The sequence below is a fragment of the Ovis canadensis genome, chromosome 3, assembly GCF_042477335.2.
Source record: "Ovis canadensis isolate MfBH-ARS-UI-01 breed Bighorn chromosome 3, ARS-UI_OviCan_v2, whole genome shotgun sequence".
NCBI lineage: Eukaryota > Metazoa > Chordata > Mammalia > Artiodactyla > Bovidae > Ovis > Ovis canadensis.
Window position 1 is genome coordinate 35,143,078 of NC_091247.1, and position 20,811 is coordinate 35,163,888.

General features: G+C 40.5%; 1 protein-coding gene across 2 annotated transcripts in view; it reads left to right on the forward strand.

Moving 5' to 3' along the window:
* BABAM2 (BRISC and BRCA1 A complex member 2) overlaps positions 1-20,811 on the forward strand; it is a 401,503-nt gene that overhangs the window by 207,585 nt on the left and 173,107 nt on the right. For both annotated transcript variants that reach the window (XM_069582871.1, XM_069582872.1), the window contains exon 7: positions 1,730-1,839. In XM_069582871.1, the coding sequence (XP_069438972.1) occupies positions 1,730-1,839 (110 nt within the window). The remainder of the gene's footprint in view (positions 1-1,729; positions 1,840-20,811) is intronic.

Here is a 20,811-nt window from a genome sequence, read left to right on the forward strand (position 1 = left end):
AGTCTATGCAGTGGAGGAGGAGAGATGTCAAAGAGAACACAGGGAACTAAGCAGAGACTTGCATGATTTCTTTTATTTCTTTTAAGAATTTTTATATTTTAAGATGGGAGAGACTTTCAGTCCTTGTCCCTATGTATACTTGCCACAGTTGTGCATCCTGTAGACACAGTAGAAGGCAGAGAAAGGAGATCAGAGATGCTAGAGGTAAGCAGGTGAATGTGAGGACCAGCTTCCGAAGATGCAGGAGAAGCTGGGCTGAGGCCTCTTTTAGACCAAAGGAAAGACATCATGTCTGAGATTCCCAAGTATCACAGGCAGTGGTTCTTAAAGTCTGGGTTGGGACCCTCCTAGGATGTCTGCTGAGAACTTGTGATCTGATTTAGAAATGTGGGTTGGCTCTTAGCAGTGCCTTAGTGTGAAAAATGTGCAATTCAATTAAGTTTCTTAAAAACTTGTATTTGACTTGGAGCCATTTGTGTGTGTGTGTGTGTGTGTGTGTGTGTGTGTGTAAGAGAGAGAGAGAGAGAGAGAGAGAGAGAGAGAGTCGCTCAGTTGTGTCTGACTTTTTGTGACCCAATGGACTGTAGTCCACCATTCTCCATCCATGGGATTCTCCAGGCAAGAATACTGGAGTCGGTTGCCTTTCCCTTCTTCAGGGGATCTTCCTGATTGAACCCAGGTCTCCCACATTGCAGGCGGATTCTTTACTGCCTGAGCCAACAGGGAAGCCTCTGTAGCCACTTACCAACCAGAAATAAATTGTTGAGGGTTATTAAAATTTTCTATTCTCAAATTGAAATCGCCATGCTATGAGAATTTATTCTAATTCAGTATTTGCTTCAGAAGTCTGCCAAATACTCAGTGCTTGGCAGTGATTGTAAAGTACATTCACATAGTGGTAAGTCCCACAGTTTTAATTCAGGACAATTTAGTATATCATCAGTGTTGGCTTGAGTTGATTATGACATTCGATTGTTGCTATTCTTGTTTTTTAATTATAAATTACAGTAAGTTTAGCTTTATCATTATCAGTTCAACCTCTCAACGTTTCTTTGTTTTTGTCTTATAATATTCTTATAACTAGACTTTTAAAATACATATGTCTTGTGGTTCACATATGAATCATCCGTGATCATTTTGCTTAAGCAGATATGTATGTAACACCCTGCCATTTGCATGTACAGTGGCACACTACATAGTAATATGTTTCTTGGCAATGTTTACTATTTAAATAACTTACAGTACATTATCAAGATAGATATAATAAAATTCCTAGGGTATCTTAAGATTTTGTTGTTGTCTGGTGATATAAGTCATGTTTATAATGCATCTTCTTCCTAGGAAAAGTAAATTTTAAGCCATTTGTAGGTATTATATAAATTATAAGACATTGTATATCTTGCTAGCAGAATGTTTACTGTAACTTAACTACGTTTTTGTCTAATCCTTTATTAACACCAGATTCACTTTTCCCTTCTTGGAATGTGGGAACAACTAAAAGATTGGTGGGGATCTTTCTATTACTATGGTGGAGTTTGATCAGAATGTTTGAAAGCTGTCACTATTAAAGAGTGACTAGATATGTGGCAAAGCATGTATGGAGTCTCGAAACTTGAATCCAGGTGACCCACACTTCTGGCCTTATTGCTGGCAGACAGTAAGCTGGTCACTAGAAAAATGTTATGAGAGTAAGTACTAATGGCATTGTGTTTTTCATTAACTGTTTAAGGATGTGAATGAAGACCCAGGAGAAGATGTAGCTCTCCTTTCTGTCAGTTTTGAGGACACTGAAGCTACTCAGGTGTACCCTAAGCTGTACTTGTCACCGCGAATTGAACAGTAAGTATTGGTGTCATAATTTTATGTAGCCTGAAGATTCTTCTTGTTAATGAGATGTGATTGCTACTTCTTTTGCCAGTCTTAAATTCTTAAAATGGTTTCTCTTTATTGACTTTTGTTTTCTTAAAATGAATTGTATTCAGCGTTTAGATTCCAGATTAAATACAGACAGTATTTGCCATAGTGATCTTTGGATAAGACTTAGCTCTGCAGTTTGTGATGTGAATACTATGCCTGGGTCCAAAACTGTGACTCCTTACGAATGTCCCTGGCTATGTGTGGTTGGGCTTCCCCTGACGGCTCAGTGGTAAAGAATCCGGCTGCCAAGTAGGGTTGGGAAGATCCCCTGGAGAAGGGAATGACAACCCACTCCAGTATTCTTGCCTGGAGAATCCTGTGGACAGAGGAGCCTCGTGGGCTACAGTTGACAGAGTTGCAGAGACAGATACAACTGAAGTGACTTGGCATGCATGCACTGACTAGTGGAGAGAGGGAACCATGCAGACATGGTGGGGGCGGATCTTTCAGCCAGGGGAGAGCATTCCAGACAGCAGGAGGGAGGCTGCTGGGGACTGGGAATCCCAACTCTGGGGCTGGTGCCGCTCATATGAGCTCCTGAAGCACTCCCCTGCATCCCTTGCAGAGTGCACCCTAATAGTTAATGCATGCGGGTTAACCCGTTTGCCTCCCCTCCAGATAGCAACTGTGAGGATGGTGCCCTGCTTGCCAGACTGATAGGTTAGCCCTATGTCCCCTGGCAGTCCATGGGTTTGCAAACGACTGAGCAACTGAACTGAACTGATGTCCCCTAGGGCTTCCCTGGTGGCTCAGTTGGTAAAGCATCTGTCTGCAATGCAGGAGACCCGGGTTCGATCCCTGGGTCAGGAAGCTCCCCTGAAGAAGGGAATGGCAACCCACTCCAGTATTCTTGCTTGGAGAATCCCAAGGACAGAGGAGCCTGGCATGCTATAGTCCATGGTATCACAAGAGTCAAGACATGACTTAGCGACTAAACAGCAACATATGTGGTTACCTTAAAGAGGACTGCTGAATAGCATCCTACTCAGTGTCTTGTGTATTCATAACTCTTCTCATTGTTTGTAAAAATGTAACCAGTATCCTGACAGTATTAACTTATTCAGAAGTTAGTGAAGGGAATATTAGAAGCAGATAGCTTAAAAAGATGACATTTTTTTTTTGCATTGGAATAGTTCTGTATCACTTTACACAACATTCAGACTATGTGGTTCCAGTAGTTTGATATTACATTTGTGTTTTAACTCAGTAACTTTGTTCATCAGTAATGAATCTTATAAGCACTAACCTCACAATGTGCTTATTGTTGGCTAAAATGCTTTAGTAGCTTATTCTACTTCAAAGGAAGTTGAGGTTCATTGAAAATGGATTGTAAGCAGATTTGGTTGGGAACTTCTGACAGGACAGATTTTTCATCAGCAGAGAGAGTTTTTACAGACTCTGCTTGAAATGTATTATTAAAATTCTCTGTAAGTCATCTAGTCAGGGTTGGCTGATTTCTGTCTGAGATGTGGTCACCATCCACATTCACCCCCCCTCTCCTTAGTTGCTCTTAATTCATGAATCATGGACATACCATCTTACACACTGATAAAAGACATGGCTCTTTATACTCAAATATGGAAGATTATGAGCATTAATAATCCACAGGCATTCTCTCATCTATTTATATACCTCTGACAATACCTGAACAGGATCTTAAAGTAGCAGTCACTCAATGAATCTTTTAATTTTTAATTGAAAATACTGAACCATAGCAGTAAGAGGCCAAAGGGTATTGGAGATAATACAGTGAAGTGGTAACAGCAAGGGTTCTGAAGTCAAGCATATGTGATTTAAACCTGGATTCTGTCACTTACCAACTGGCAAAATAGTTAACATCTCTGAATTTATTGCCTCATCTGTAAAATAGGGGTAATTGTACCTTTTTCATAGTTTTTTTTTTTAGGATTATATTAAATACTGTTCATAAAGCATTAATTGCAGTGCCTGTCACTATAGCAAGTTGGAGCTAGTAATGTTATTATTATTGATATAGTTTACAGGAGAAGAATGAGTGACTGAGTGAGTGGTTAGTAGGACAGATTGGGGCAGAAAAGGAGAGGATGAGTAACCATGTGAGCAAATACTACTTCCAGAGTAGCCACTCAGTACATACAGGATGCATTAAACTAAGAAGGTATTTTGATGATGAGAAAAGAGAGTTGTAAAACAATCACAGGATATAGGTAATAAGAATATTATCAGTTCAGCTGCAGCCAAGAGTTTGCCAGCATTTACATTATTTTTCTTTGAAGTGACTGCTCCTAATTTGCAGGTAAACTTTGCTAATAAAATATTTCTCACTCTAAAATCAAAGATATGGTAGGAAAAATTATTAGTAAAGGGTATATTTTAAAAGTGATTTCCTATTTCTAAAATCTAGCTTTCTACACCCCCAACCCCTTTTATGTTAAGAACTGGCCACAGCTTACTTTTCCAGATCAGTTTCCTGTCATTTCTCCCCATGTATTCTGTTTTCCTGTCCTTCAGCTGGACTCCTTCAGTTGAAGTTTTCTGCATTCACGTGTACTCTCTTGCCTCTGTGCCTTTACTAAAACTGTTATGTCCATGTAAAATGCCCTTCTCTGATGCTGTCTTTGTGTTGAAATATTATACATTTTCTAAGACTTTTTTCAAATGCTGTCTACCACCCATTTTCCCTGGGAAAAATTAATCTAGCCTTCCTCTGAGTTCTTACAACACTAAACTTATATCACTCTTATAATCTGCATACCATAGATTTAGTTGGTGTTGTGCTTTTTTTCCCCCCATCTTTTCATCTATATCGCAAGCAACTCACGGGCAAGGAGCAAGTCTTTTCATTCTTTTAATGCTTTTACAAATGGAGTGCAGGGTAAATAATATCAAATAATAGTAAATAACTGACAGTGTTCTAGGGCAGTAAGTAATTTTCGCAAGAAGATGTGAAAATGCACCATTGAGAGGTTGTACGTTTTTACTGTTTGATACAAATGCGGGAGACCTGGGTTCGATCCCTGGGTTGGGAAGATCCCCTGGAGAAGGAAATGGCAATCCACTCCAGGACTGTTGCCTGGAAAATCCCATGGACAGAGGACCCTGGTAGGCTACAGTTCATGGGGTCGCAAAGAGTCGGACACGACTGAGCGACTTCACTTCACTTCACTTCCCTTAATAGAAGTGCATGTGTATTACCAAAGAAACTGATTAAACGTTCTTATATCCTTGAGTAAAAGTTGTAAAAATCAGCTTTTAGAGAAAGTTAAAATGGAAAGTGGTCAAATTGTGGTATGATCTTCTAAGGGCTTACATAGTTGTTAAAGTTGTTCGTATCTTAGCCTGACTCTTATAGAGTTCAGAGCATAGAAAAGAAGTAATGTCATTTCACTAAGGTCAAGGTCATAGGATAGATTTTAGGAACTGAGAGAAGAGAAGTTGCCACTATCTTTGATATTGTGTTCAGCTCTCGTTTCTGTGTTTCATACAATCCCGTCAACTTTTAACTGTTGAGGCACTGATTATAGAGTCAGACTTGGAGAGTTCTTACAGGAGTCATGGGAAAAGTATCCTACGTGAACCCGCCCGAAGCCGATGCCAGACGCTTGCCCTAGCTCAGGCTTGCACACTTTTTGGCTTCTGCTGTGGCTCTTTCGAGGAAGTCCCAAGTCCCATGCACTGTATTTGACAGGCAGGAGCCCTGGAGTTCGACAGCCTGATCCACAGTAGGTAAAAATTGATAAAAGACTTTTCATGGCATGGAAAGCTATCTTGAGCCTGGGAAATAACCTGTTTTAGTCTGGCTGATGTAATGTCTCTGCCCCAGCTAGTCCATGCAGTAGGCAAGGGCACTGTGCTCACATTAACTAGTCTCAAAAAAGGAAAAGGCTATTCTGGGGTCTTGTCATCACATATAGGAAGAGGGATACATTTATTTTACCCTAAAGATTTCTAGGGATATGGATACCAAATGCCCCCAAATTAGAGGCTCCCACAAAAGAGAACATCTGTCAGAGACACTGGGTAGAAAACTCCCAAGTGTATTATAATTTATGAAGCTCTGCAATGCGGTCTCACTTCAGAAATCTGTTGTCTGATGTTTCTGGCAGTGCCGGGACACATGACTGACTGAACGCCTGTATAGTGTTTAGATGCTTGTTCTTTTCTGATCTCTCGCTGTGTTATGTGTATGGCTTGCAGAGTAAAAGGTTCTGAGAACTTTGTGTTCTTCTCCAACAAGGGACTTTTATAAAATGCACATGTTTCAGGGTCCATACATCTGTTTTCAAAGGAACCCAAGCCAATCAGTTGAATTAGACACTAAGTAATGTTCATTAAAAAAAAAAAAGTGGTAAGGTATGCAAGAAAAGCTAATGGTCAGTTATATAAAGTAGATTTTGGTTGAATAACAGGAGAGGGGGGGTGAAAAACTAGATTCCAAACCAGTTGCCTTTTTTTCCTGGCAGGAAAGCTGGAATCGTAGGGTTACGTCATCAGAGCTGGCACGAATCCTTCCTTGCCTTCACCTCCACCCCAGACAATGGCAGTTCCAGCGGTGACACCAGAGGTCAAATGGCAGCAGAGGCTGCACAGTTCTCTTCCCCAAAAGGTGTGGGCCTGTCCTTGGCTGCAGCCGGTTAGTGGGAGTGGTTTGAAGAAAACCAGCTCGTCACTCCCTGTGCTGTTCCCACTCTGTGCATAAAAAGAGGACTTCAGCCCCTGAGGCAGACCAGGTGGCATCTTTCACAAGTACAGAATTTGTTTTTAGAACTTTGTGTTGTTGAGTTACAGTCCCGCCTTGGAAATAAATACTCAAGGCTTACCAGCCCACAGACATTCACCATTAGTGAGGCCTGTGTGCCTGTGAATATCGATGCATTCATTCTTTCAAGCAACAAAAACACATTGAAAAGTGACCCAGTATAAGGTCCTTTACTAGATGCTTCAGAGAATATCAAGAAAAATGAGATATGGCTTATGTCCTTAGTTTGCATATAATCAGTAAGGGAGATCAGAACAAATATGGCAAGTTCCAACTTGTGTGTAGAAATAGCACAGTAAGACTTGGCATGAGAAGCCCTCTGTTCTTCTACTTGCTAACTGGCAGTCTTGCTCAAGATACTTTAACCTTTTTGAGCCTCATTTCATCTTCTGTAAAGGGAGATACATCTTAAGCTTCAGTTTCATCCACTCCAAGGGGATATGGAAGTGCCTACAGTAGTGTTTGACTCATGGTTGATGTTCTGTTAGTGCTTCTCAAGTTATATAAACACCCAAGAAAAGATATTAATTACTGAAAGACTTCAGGGAAAGAGAAGGAGATCATAGTTCCAATCAACTTGTTGAGGAGAGGACTTTGGAAAACTTTGGAAAGTATGGCTCTGCCAGTGTGACGTGGCTTTTCTAGAGATTAGATATGATAATACTGTAGCAATAAAAATATATTTGTTTAGTGTTTTGAAATGTTCAAGTTGCTTTCCAATTTACCATCCCATCTAATCTTCATGGTAATATTCCTGGCTTGCATTTTTTAAAATTGACATATAGTTGATTTACAATGTTGTGTTAATTTCTGCTATACAGCAAAGAGACACAGTTATACACACACACACACACATGTTCCTTTTTGTATTCTATTGTGTTTTACCATAGGGTATTAAATATAGTTCCCTGTGCTATACAGTAGGACCTTGGTTTTTTCATCCATTCTGTATACAGTAGCTTCTATCTGCTCACCCCAGCTTCCCACTCCATCCCCCTGCAGCATCCTCCCCTTTGGCGACCACAAGGCTGTTCTCCGCATCCATGAATCTGTTTCTGTTTCATAGACAGTTTCATTTGTGTCATAGTGTAGATTCCACATCTCAGAGTGGTGTTTGTTTTCTCTTTCTAACTTCCGTAGTGTGGTAATCTCCAGTTGCCGCCGTGTTGCTGCAGATGGCGTGGTTTCATTCTTTCCATAGCTGAGTAGTATTCCATCGCATATATGTGCCGCAACTTCTTTACCCAGTCATCAGTAGATGGACATTTAGGTTGCTTCCAGGTCTCGGCTACTGTGAATAGTCTAGCATGAGTTTCATGATACATCTTTTCCCCTCTAAAAGCTGGATCTCTTAGATCCTTCCTGGTATCCTTCACTGTCTTTACTTCCTTTCCCAACACATTAAATTATGCTAGATTATGTTTCCCGTGATTCCACCCTAGGGCTCTTTCATGGCCTCTTTGTGGACGACCCCCAAATCCCCATTTCGAATCCCAGCTTTTCTCCCTGTCTACAGGTCTGTTTTTCTAGCCATTTGATAGATTTTGTGTCTGTGCGTTCAGCTGACACCTCAAATTCAGAGTGTCTGAAATGAAACTCATCATTCCTCGAGTGGATGTTTCTGCTTTGCAACCTTCTTTCTGTTCACAGTGCTCTCGTGGTCTTCAGTGCCCACTGCTGTATCTCAAGATCAATAGTCAGCCCATTGTTTGATACTAGAAACCCTCTCTCCACAATGTCTTTATTTTTGTCATTCTTCCTGTCATTTTAGTTCTTCAATTGCCATGTCTCCTGATAGCCTTTTAACTTTCCCTGCCATTTCAGTTTATTTAGCACAGAACTCTCCTGTCTTCTTAAAGTAAGTTCTAGTCATTTCATGTCCTTTCCTTCCTCCATCCACACCACCAGTGCCTCCCTGTTACCAACTAAATCAAGCACATCCCTCTCATCATCCACAGTGTTCTCTCTTTTAATCCCATCTGGTCTTTCTACCCTGATCTGGCCTCTATTATATTTCCTGTTGTTCAGCCAAACTGGTTTTTGGTGTGTGATTTCCTGTGGACACAGTTTTTATTTTTTTCACTGTCATACCTTACTCCTTCTTATACTTGAACATTAAATTTCTTTCCCTCTCCTGTGGGGTCTGTCCTCTTAGGCCTTCTCCCTCACCACCTCCTTTGTGGCGCGATCGTGACCACCGCCGTCTGTGTCCACAGCATGACTGTACTCTCCCCTGGTTGTCCTCTGTTGTCATATTGTTTCCCTGGACTATAAACTCCTCATGGGTGGGCTTTTTCTCCCAGCAGTTGAGGCCTGGCGAGCCTCAGCCCACCTCCTGCCAAGCTGGCCCTGCCCTTGGTCCCGACATGAGCTCAACCACAACCCCCACTGATTAGACTCCTTGGTGGGGCAGAAAGCTCTGAACTCCTTATATCCGTGCCTGCGAATGCAAGTGGTTTCCATCATTATTTCTTGTTGCTGTGCTTTGTGACCAGCCAGCAGGCTTGTTCCCCTTGTGGACCCTGGCTTTGTTTGGAGAGGTGGAATTTATCTTGTAGAGGGGCTTATCAGCTGAATCCTGGAAGTGGTGCATATGCTTGTGATCTCATATAATATATAAAGTATGAAGTGTTAGTTGCCCAGTTGTGCCCGACTCTGCGACCCCATGGACTGCAGCCCACCAGGCTCCTCTATCCATGGGATTTTCCAGGCAAGGATACTGGAGTGGGTTGTCATTTCCTTCTCCAGGGGATCTTCCCAACCCAGGGATTGAACCCAGGTCTTCTGCACTGCAGGCAGAGTCTTTACCATCTGAGCTACGAAGAAGCCCATGTGATTGCATATGACCTGTCAACTCCTCCCTCTGTGGCCTCTCCAGCCTCCCTTTCCCTGTCTTTTCCCCTTGGTGTGCCTAGCCACAGACATAATCACTGTGAATATTTGGCTGGCCTGTAATCCACAAAGGCTGGGATAAACTGAAATTTGACCAAAGGGACTAGAGAAAAAGGGGATGAAAAGAACCGAATATTAATACTTAGAATTAGGGGTGAGAGTCAATGAGATTGTAGATATTAAATTCAGATAAACCAGATAAAATAAGTTAAAAGCAGTGAGCTAATCCAGTATTTTGTGAATTTTATTTAAATTTGATACTGAATGCAACATCTTAACAGGATGGGAAATTTTCATTTTAGATGCTAAAAAGATTTTTTAGAATAATTGAAGAGGTGTGCGATTAAACACAAATAGATTTAAAAGAAATCTTGCCCTTTAACTTTTAAAACTGCATCAGTTGTCTCAAGAAATGGACCCCAAATCTCTTGGGGTGATTTTGTGTCAGGATTTAAGTAATAGAACGTCATAGTAAACATGGTTTAATTTAGCTTTACTTATGTTTACTTGAGTCACAGAGATAATCGTGTAATATTGTGCTGCTGGAGATTTTTTTTTTTTTTTTTGCCTTTGATTAATATATAGTCCTGAGTATGCTAAGACAACCAGCTGTCAGGAGATGCATATTTGGTTTTAGTGGAGCAAGCTATCTTCGCCTCTGGGGACTTGAGATGTTCGTTTTACTAGTCTGGGAGCAGGGCCAGAAGGGTTCTTCGTGACTTAGAATGGAATTCTGAAGAGTAAGTTCAGCAAGTTTTCATTAGCAAGTTTGGCCTTTTGTCTTGCCCGTGCCTCCCAAAAGATCAAGAGCTCAGCCTGCACTTTGAAACATTACGAAAAAGAACCAGAACAGAATTTAGTTCTGGGAGAAAAATCAATCAGTCCCCAAATACCATATTTTTGGAAACATTCTGGTGCAGAACTCCCACCTCCCCAGCCACCCAGGTTAGTGATAGATTAATGTTTTTAATCTAGCTTTCTTTTCAGGCAAACAGTAGACTTTCAGAAAGAAGATGTATATAAATCTGTGATAGCTTAAATCTCACTGGTACATGGTTCTTAAACTTGTTTGACCTTTAAGCTCTTAGATTTGTTTTGTGTCTTTGGGCAGTTCTCTGCCTTGTTTCTTTTAAATGCTTTTCTCTTCTCTATAGTGTAATGATTAGCTTATATTCTTACAACTTAGCTTGATATCTTTAAACTATAAGATATAATGTGTCCCCACTTAAGAGCTGAGGCCAAGCACCTTTCCATTAAATAGCTCAAAGATTTTGTGCCGAGTTTTTTCTGTAATGAAAATGAGAAGTTTATGATTTTCAATTTAAATGTGTTTATCTCAACAGTGAAGCTCTGAGCACTGATCATTACATATAGCCAGTGTTCATTTATATTTCACAAGTAGGAAAATATTCCTCAATGGAAGGTCTGAGATGAAGAGTGGATAGTTCTTGAAAACATTAAGCTGTATTATAGGCAGGAGTAGAGAAATTACAAAGCAGAAGAGAAAATGGTCTAGAATGTTCCAGAACTAATGGAAGACACCAAATAAAGGAAATACAAGGATTCTCAATAGCCTAAATAAAAAGAAATTGACATCTATACACATCATCTGAATAGCAAAGATGTAAAGTATCTGAAATAGACACATCATGTGTAAAGGAATAGCAGACTGACACAGACCTCTTTGAAAATCTTGGAGAGCCGTGGACTTTATCCAGGGAAATATACAGGTGCAAAAAGTTCAAATGCAGTTTTGAGAATACCACACCTGCCCCTAAAATCAGTTCATAAACTTTGTTTAAGGATCATTGTTCTTGGTTTCATTTCTGCATTGTTAATTGCCTTCTATAGTATCTCATGCTGGAACAATCACTGAAGCTTTGAATTTAATATCTAGAGTGTAAATCATCATCTAACATTACCCATTTACTCTTCCTCAAAATCTGCTTTCTTTCTGTGTTCTTATTTTCAGTAATGATTTAACTATCCTTGTACTGACCTTAGCCATGAAACCTAGGCATCCTATTTTTGACCTTCCTCCCACCATTGTTTGTTCATTCTCTTTTCTCATAAGTGGTCACTCACCAGTTTTATCCAACTCGTTACTTTTCCCTGTATCTCCCAGGCATATTCCTTTTTTTAAAAAAAGAATTATCTATTCTACTTTATGTTCAGGCTCCGGCATTTTTTCCTTCATACTGTCTTGAAATCTGAACTCCTCCAAGACTGTTTCTTCTTATCGCATTGTTTCAGCTACTTTACCCTTCAATCCTTTTGGTCAAGAACTGAGTGGAAGTACAATAGAAATCCGTGTGTAAAAAAGGTGGCATGAAGGTATAAAAAAGTTGATCATTGGTGCTATGAGGCACTCATCCTCATTCTTTTCAAGTGTGAGGACCTGTTTTTAATGTTGAAACCTTTTATACAAGGTTGACTACAAAAAATCAACACAAGAAAATTTTAGTATTTTGGAATTGTTCTGTATCATGATGGTGGTAGTAGATATACAACTCTATGCATTTATCAAAGCTCAAAGAACTGTGTCACAAAGAGTGAATTTTACTGTGGGTAAAAAATAAACTTAAAAAACATTTCACAGACTTGTGTAGAAAATAGTAGTACTTTTTAGCATTTCATGTTATTAGTGATGTATTAAATACCTTTTCAGTGAACTTACATTTTATTAATCATAATAGGTTATATATTGGAAATAGGTTATATATTCTTCTCTGGACTTCCCTGGTGGCTCAGACGGTAAAGCGTCTGTCTACAGTGTGGGAGACCTGGGTTCAAGCCCTGGGTTGGGAAGATCCCCTGGAGAAGGAAATGGCAATCCACTCCAGTACTGTTGCCTGGAAAATCCCATGGACAGAGGAGCCTGGTACGCTACAGTCTATGGGGTCGCAAAGAGTCAGGCACGACTGAGCAACTTCACTTCACTTCAGGTTATATTTAGGTTGTATAACCTAAATAGGTTATATAAATTGGAAATGGATATATATACACACACACACACTTGTATGTGCTATATATTTGTGGATAATATATGTATATAGGTATGTGTATGCATATATGTATCAGTTCAGTTTAGTTGCTCAGTCATGTCCGACTCTTTGCGACCCCATGGACTGCAGCACGCCAGGCTTCCCTGTCCTTCACCAAGTCCCAGAGCTTGCTCAGACTCATGTCCATTGAGTACGTGATGCCATCCAACCATCTCATCCTCTGTTGTCCCCTTCTCCTCCTGCCTTCAATCTTTCTCAGCATCAGGGTCTTTTCCAGTGAGTCAGTTCTTTGCATCAGGTGGCCAAAGTATTGGAACTTAAGCTTCAGCATCAGCCCTTTGAATGAATATTCAGGGTGGATTTCCTTTCAGATTGACTGGGTTGATCTCCTTGCTGTCCAAAGGACTCTCAAGAGTCTTCTCCAACACCACAGTTCAAAAGCATCAATTTTTCAGCACTCACCCTTCTTTATGGTCCAGCTCTCACATCCATACATGACTACTGGAAGAACCATAGCTTTGACTAGATGGACCTTGTCAGTAAAGTAATGTCTCTGCTTTTCAATATGCTATCTAGGTTTGTCATAGCTTTTCTTCCAAGGAGTGAGCATCTTTTAGTATGTATATGTATACATACATTTGTATATATATACATAAATATGCATATTTTTATATATGTGATATCACACACAGCATTTACATAGCATTTAATTGGAATTCAGATGCTTAGTGTTCAGTAAATTAGTAAACCTGTAAGTCTAAGGTCGCATAGTATCTTGAAGCCAAAAGATAGAAAAAGTTTGCTACAAGGGATATATAATGAATGACCATTTTTCTAGCAATGATGATGTTCATACTTATCAATATTTGCTTCAGTAAGAATACATTTTAACTTCCTTCTTGTTCTCAAAATAGCTAACATAATCACTATGTTAGGAAGCAGTTGTTAACCTCATTGTTTTGGCTCATAGTGGAAGGACAGATTCATGAAGACCCTGCCACTTGCATTCCTCTTTGCCCAACACAAGCACCTAGGTTTCTGAGTTTAGCTTACAGTGGAGAGAGAGGAGCTCCAGGAGCAAGGATCCAGGATCCTGACACTTGGGACTTTCCTTTGATGTTTGGGCCTTGATTTCCAGGAAACTCATGGGTTCACAGCACTTCTTTCCCAGGGCTTCCTACTCTCAGATGTTCCAGTGGTTCTCATTTTTCTCAGTATGTTTCCATCTCCACAAGGATCCGTGAATTGGTCTGTTGTTGTTTAGTCACTAAATTGTGGCTGATTCTTTGTGACCCCAGGGAATGCAGCCCTCTAGGCTCCTCCTCTGTCCATAGGATTTCCCAGGCAAGAATACTGCAGTCCGGGGATCGAACCTGCATCTCTTGCATTGGCAGGCAAATCCTTATCATTGAGCCATCAGGGAAGCCAAATTGGTCTATGACATTAATATGAATATAATAGCTTTTACTTAGTTTTCAGAGCAGAGTGTGGATGTGCATAGGGTGATAAGTCAGTTGGGTTTTAAAAATAAAGTCATTCTACCTCATCTTCTTCATAAAAATGTATATGATTTATGTCCACAACATGATTTCAAAGGGTAATTACTTAATACCAAAAGGTAATGGCATGGTTCTTGATTACAAGTGTTTGGTAGGAGTAGGTAATGACTAAAGCTCTTAATGTATAAAATTAATGTATAAAGTGGAATCCCTATACTGTTGTTTGAGGAAAGGTTGAACACCAATGTTGTCAGATTTTACTGTGTGACCTTTTATTAAAGAACATGTAATTTGATCCTGGTATGTCTGATTTTGAGTCTTATAATATAGGGCTAATAATTATATTGGACTTTTTCTGCACTGGTTAAAATTCAGACATGCTGTCTTTTACTAGCAGCACTAATGACTTTAATGAATGGAGAAGCCTTTAGTTTAAAACAAAACAAATGATGAGTTAACATAATATTGTAACTAGGACCATAACAGGGAATGGACATCCTGTCTGTGAACATTATCTTTTATAGACAGTTTCAACAAAATAGAGGTCATACCTGAAAAAGACTGAAATCTGCTACCTTGCCAAATTTCAGCTAAAACCAAGCCATTAATTTGAAGAATTTATACATCAGTGGAAAATCTATTTTACCAACAATCTTTTTTTCTCTTACATGTAAAGAGCTGTGCCCTCCCGCTTTTTAATCCCTCCCATCCCTACTCCACCCCAATCTTTGAAAAGGATGATGTAAGAGTGGGTTATTTTGTGCCAAGTTTTCATCCTGAAACACGTTTTTATAGCTGTGTTTCTCTGAGAAAAGTTTGTGACCAAATGGCGATAACGTTTCCATGTTTCCATTTCCTCCTCTGATCTTGTGCTTTTGTGCAAACTTCAGTTTTGTCAGAGTTTGGCATGACCAGTATAATATGTGTGCTAAAGAAAATTACACTGAAAGCTTTTGAAGATTTAGTCATTATACTCTATATGTATTGAGTATATGTGGTTCCTTGGGAAAAACATTCAATATATGTGGTTCCTTGGGGAAAAAAGACTATAGAGGGTATTATTATTTTTAAATTTTAGATTCTTCTGTTCATACAATTAAAAAACCCTTCAAAATATTTGTTTGTAGGTATCATTTGTTTTAGTGATTGGTTTCTGTTATTTCTCGTCTATTAGTGACTCTTCATTTACTTTTTGCACATATTTTCTTAAGGACACAGATAAACTTTGGAGCCCTGTTTTTTCTTGGTCAGGAGAGAATTTAACATTAAAGGTCCAGATGGTAGAAACAACTGAAATGGTTGTCAGTAGGAAAATGACGAGAACTTTTGGCATAGAATGAAGCAGTAAAGGACCAGGTAAATTTCTGTTTACTCACATGAAAAGTTTTCTCAGTTAAAAAAACAAGAGCAAATATCAGAAAGATGAGCAGAATTGTACATTTTTTATGCTTAAGAAAAGCTAAAAATCAAAATCATAGTATATGTTCTCTACAAGGGAGTGTGTGTGTATGTGGGTGTGTATATGTGTACTGGATACTAATGGTAGCTGATACTTAATGAATACTTGGGTCACATGTTTTTAGCATGCTGTACGCATTAACTCACTCAGTCCTCACAGCAACCCTATGAAGTTGGTTACTACTGTTGCCCCCATCTTACAGATGATGAAGCTGAAATTCAGAAGGGGTCTCTTCAGTTCACTTTCTGTCTGCCTCCTATCCTCCCATAATCTTAGGAAGAAAGTCCATAGCTTTTTACTTGGTACCTTAGTTAAAGTGTGTTTCTTCATTTGTAGCTTTGATCTTTTTCCTACTTTCCACTCCATACTCAGTACAGACAGATATTTCCTAGTCAGTCTTCAGTTTCCTTACACACTTTTATTGATCAGAGCAGTTTTGCATGTATATCTTTCTGGGCTGATTTTTATAGACTTTTTTGGAAGGATCCCCCATCTCTTAGTTCCAAAGGCTAACATAGCTTGAAGACTAACTGGGTCCAAGGCCTGATTCAGCCCTTTTGCCCAAATTCTCAATTCTCGATAAATGTAGTTGAGCCAAGGCATACTCCTCCCCTCTGCTCTCAACAGCCACTTCACCTCTCTCCGGCCCGCATACCCTTCCCATCAGGAGCAAGTCTAGTGAAACACCAAGGCAGAGCACTGCTTGGCCATCAGACAGATGGCAGTTTATGGCCTGACTATAACTTTCTGGTTCTGTGAACCTAGTGTAAATTACATCTCTGTGACTCAGTTTCTTTATCTATAATCCTCATAGAATTTTTGCTAAGATTGAATGAGAGAATGTATATAAATTGTTTTAAGATCAGTTCAGTTCAGTCGCTCAGTCGTGTCCAACTCTTTGCGACCCCATGAATCACAGCACACCCGGCCTCCCTGTCCATCACCAACTCCTGGAGTTCACTAGTGCGTGGCATATTGTAAACACCAGATACCTAATAAGTTGCTGTGTTATTATGACTGTCATCTCAATCAACATCATCATCTTCCTCCTCCTCTTGAAATACTTGGAGATCCCAGTGTTTGAAAATCTACCCCAGATACTTCCCACCAGGACCATAGGTATTATCAGTCCCCTGAATTCATTTAGGATAGGCTGGTAGGGGAAATACAGGAATAGACATGAGAATATCATGGTAACAATGACAACCATGACCATCAGTGGGCCACCTCAGACTGCTGACAGGCTAGACCTGTTGAGTATTAAATCTGAATACCGCTCAGCCTCTGAGATCTTCAGACTGAAGCAGGCTTTCAGTCAGAACGAGAAGGTCTGGAAAGTCTTCAGCGCTCTAGTGAATCCATACTGATTTTGGCTTGGGTCTTAGTCTTAAGAACTCTTACATGGATCAGATTTCCAGCATTTTTAGGAATTTTAAGAAAGGTCAGTATGGGCTTTTCAGTTCAGTCCGGATTTAGAGGTGTTCAGGATTCCCAAAGGGAGTCGTGGAACTAAGGAAGTCTTCTTCTGTGTTGACCAGATTGTCTGGGTCCTGAGTTGGGCTGGTTACAGAATGAAGTGGGATCTGAGGATCTGCCTGTCATTTGGGCCTTTCTGGAAATCTGAAAGGAGGCTTTTGCACATAATCCCTGTTCTTCTTCATGATCACTGTTGCTTGCATACACAACTAGAAAGTTTGAGTTACTTGCAGAGTGAAGAGAGGGCCTATCCGGACCCTGACCTTGGACTGACAAATTCTGAACGCAAAGATTACAGTAGGCCTCAGGGCAGCTTTACCCTGTTAAGCCTGGCATGGAGCCTCTTACTCCTACCAGCTTTTTGGAGCCCTGTCTGTCCTTTCTTAGAAATTAAAGTCACTTCCTTCTTCATTTTAACGAGTCATTTTTAACTTTTACATCATTGGCTTAACACACTTGTCAAACAGATTAAGAACTTTAAAAATATTATTTAGATTTTTTCGCCCCCTTCTTGTTTATCTTTCATTTTTTAAAGAGAAAAGACAAGTGGTAACAAGTACATTAAAAATTTTTAATTTAAAAAAGAAGTACATTAAAAATTGATTATTTTTCTCATTAGGAACTTCTTTTGGTAACATGACACATTTTCTCATGTTATTCTTTGTTTTGTCGTGTGGTCCTGTCCTGTGCAGGGCAGGACATGTAGCATCCTTAGCCCATCCCATTGCTTGAATGACCCCTCACATATTGAGACCTCTTCATGGTGCATGTCCCCATGCATTTCCATATCCCCCTAAGAGGGTGCTGTCACCCCGGTTGAGAGGGAAAGTAATAACCTTTTTCCTTTGAGTTCCAGATTATAAAATGAGCACTTTGTTAGACTGTTTATCTGAGAACCTTAGTCCTATTCTTAGCAGAGATTTCTAGGAATCCCAGAAGGGCTTTACTCTTACTCTGTGGTTGTCAACCCTCTTACTTCCAGACCAGGATCTCATCTCTTGGGACGTAGCATCTGCAGAAACAGTGTCACATAGCTCAGGCTGGCACATTTCAGGTTTGGCCTTGCCCTTCTGTGTTATGGCACCCTTCAATTTGGGTTGCATGGAGATGTCTGCTTTGGGGCTGCAGTAAGGGTATCATGACTTTTTAAGATTACTAATTTTTCCTAGAGTGACCGGCCCCCTACTAATAAGTTACATTTAAAATTGTATGCGTATGTTGATTATTTGGACTCTGGGACATGCTTTGCCATGGAAACCATTCAGTACATAGTTAGGTTACCAAGGAAACTAGATGTTCTCAAGCCATAGTGCCTGCCGTGTAGAGCAGCACATTTAGAGGGATAGGGCCCAGTCCTTTTATTCCTCTTCAGTGGCTGTCACTTGTACAGCTTGCCTTGCTGGGCGGTGGCAGGGGGCCAGCAGTGATCCAGTCACAGCAGATTGGGCAGATTCAGTTCAGCCAGTACAAGTCTATATACCATCTTTCTAAATTCCATATATATGCATTAATATACTGTATCGGTGTTTTTCTTTCTGACTTAGAAATGATGACCCTGTATATGAGACAGCAAAAGAGACTTTACAAAAAAATGTAAAGAACAGACTTTTGGACTCTGTGGGAGAAGGCGAGGATGGGATGATTTGAGAGAACAGCATTGAAACATGTATATTATCATATGTGAAATAGATCGCCAGTCCAGGTTCGTTGCATGAGACAGGGTGCTCAGGGCTGATGCACTGGGATGACCCTGAGGGATGGGATGAGGAGGGAGGTGGGAGGGGGGTTCAGGATGGGGAACACATGTACACCCATGGCTGATTCATGTCAATGTATGGCAAAAACCACTACAATATTGTAAAGTAATTAGCCTCCAATTAAATTAATTTTTAAAAAAGTCTATATACCAAGAGGTCTGCAAACAAAGCTCAGGCATATCTTCTCTATATAAAGTATAAATGCAGGGCAAACCACACCTGAGCTGCCGCTTGGTCCTGGATTATTGTCTGAAACAGTGGTGATCGCCTTTCCTTTATTGCTTGTGAAACCCCCTACGCATCCCAAAGCCAGGGCAACTGGAGCCGGAAAGAACACAGAGCGAATGGGGTACTTTTTTTTCTTCCTTGTGTTATCAAGTGTCCTTGCAAGAAATTACTGTTTCTGAGCCTCCATGTGGGCCCTCTGTCACCCAAAGAAAGCCAGCCAGCTCAAACCAGACAGGAGTCTGTGCACAAATGCTTATTAACCCACGATCTAGGTTCCTGAGTATTAACCACATTTCTCTGTTATTTGTCACTTATTCCAGTAAAGATAGGAACCGAGTGACCTCTAGACCCATTGTGCTCTTCTAAAGACTAGGGTGGTAAGAGTATTAGTGCTCTCCTGTTTTTATTGCCTGTTTTGAAATTAAGCTGAATTTGGCTTAAATGTTTATAGTGCCTGTTTATCACCTGCCCTGGCATGGTGGGTTAGAGTCGTCCTGCCAAGCAATGAGTATATAGTGCTGAGCCCTTCCGTGTTACTTCTGGGCCTCTTCACTTGGTGTCCTCTAGTCAGGGCGATGGCTGCCATCCTCCTGTTTTGTCATCACCCTTTGGGCCTTCTTCATTTTATAGTCTGTTATTTCTCATCTTTGTATGCTGTCTTACTCAAAATATTTTCACTTTACATATATATTGCACTTCTGACCTTAGAAGTATATTCTCCACAGTTACCTTTGCAGGCTAGATAGGACACACATGGCCATCTCCATTTTCCCGAGTTAAAGTCACAGCTCAGATACCTTAAAGGCCTTGCCCAACTCTCACCCCCTTTCCCGACAGGTCTGGAGCTGGACCTCAGGGCTTCCAAGGCCCAGGTTTCTCACGCTCTTCCCACCGTGGCCCACTGCGTGCCTGTGCTGTTGCTGCTTCCTGCAGCCCTGCTTAGATGCTTAGTTGCTCAGCTGTCTCCGACTCTTTGCGACCCCATGGACTGTAGCCCACCAGGCTCCTCTGTCCGTGGAATTCTCCAGCAAGAGTACCGGAGTGGGTTGTCATGCCCTCCTCCAGGGGATCTTCCCAACCCAGGGACTGAACCCAGGTCTCTCACATTGCAGGTGGATTCTTTACCATCTGAGCCACCAGGGAAGCCCATGAGTACTGGAGTGGGTAGCCTATCCCTTGCTGTTTTCCTGCTTTGGGTTTTTACTTCAGTGCTAACCATCCCTGGTAGAGAGCTAAACTTCCTCTCCAGCTGCTTTAGACAGAGTTCTTGGCGCTTTGGCCCTGCTGTACCTCTTCAGCAAGTCGGCAGTCTCAGACTGCCAAGACTCCTGGCATAACTTATTTATTGGTGGATTGGTACCTTTGCATATTTTATAAAGTGAATTAATGCCTTCAGGTATTCATCTTGATGGTTAATAATCATATTTTGTTTTTATATAGTGTCTTTTCATCAGAAGCATATATTATCTTCCATTATGTAGGGGAGGTTAACTAGTTAATTACTTGTCTAAAATCTTAATAATAAGAGCAGAAGAGGGGAAAAGGGAACTCATTTCTTTGAGAAGCTCATGTGAAACAGACGTCGAACTAGGAACTTTAAATATGTGATTTCATTTCATCCTCGCAAAAGTTCTGTGATGTTTCTGTAAGATGGTATAGAAAAACTCAAGTGAACTTTTTGGCCAACCCAGTATTTTGAAGAAACTGTAGGTCAGACAAGCCAAGTAACTTGCACTGCAGGGAAAAAGTAGATGAAATATTGAAATCTAGCCTTCTCTGTTCTGAAACTCATGTTCAGTCTACTCTCCTGTGTACCTTCCTCTTGGGCAAAGGGCTCACT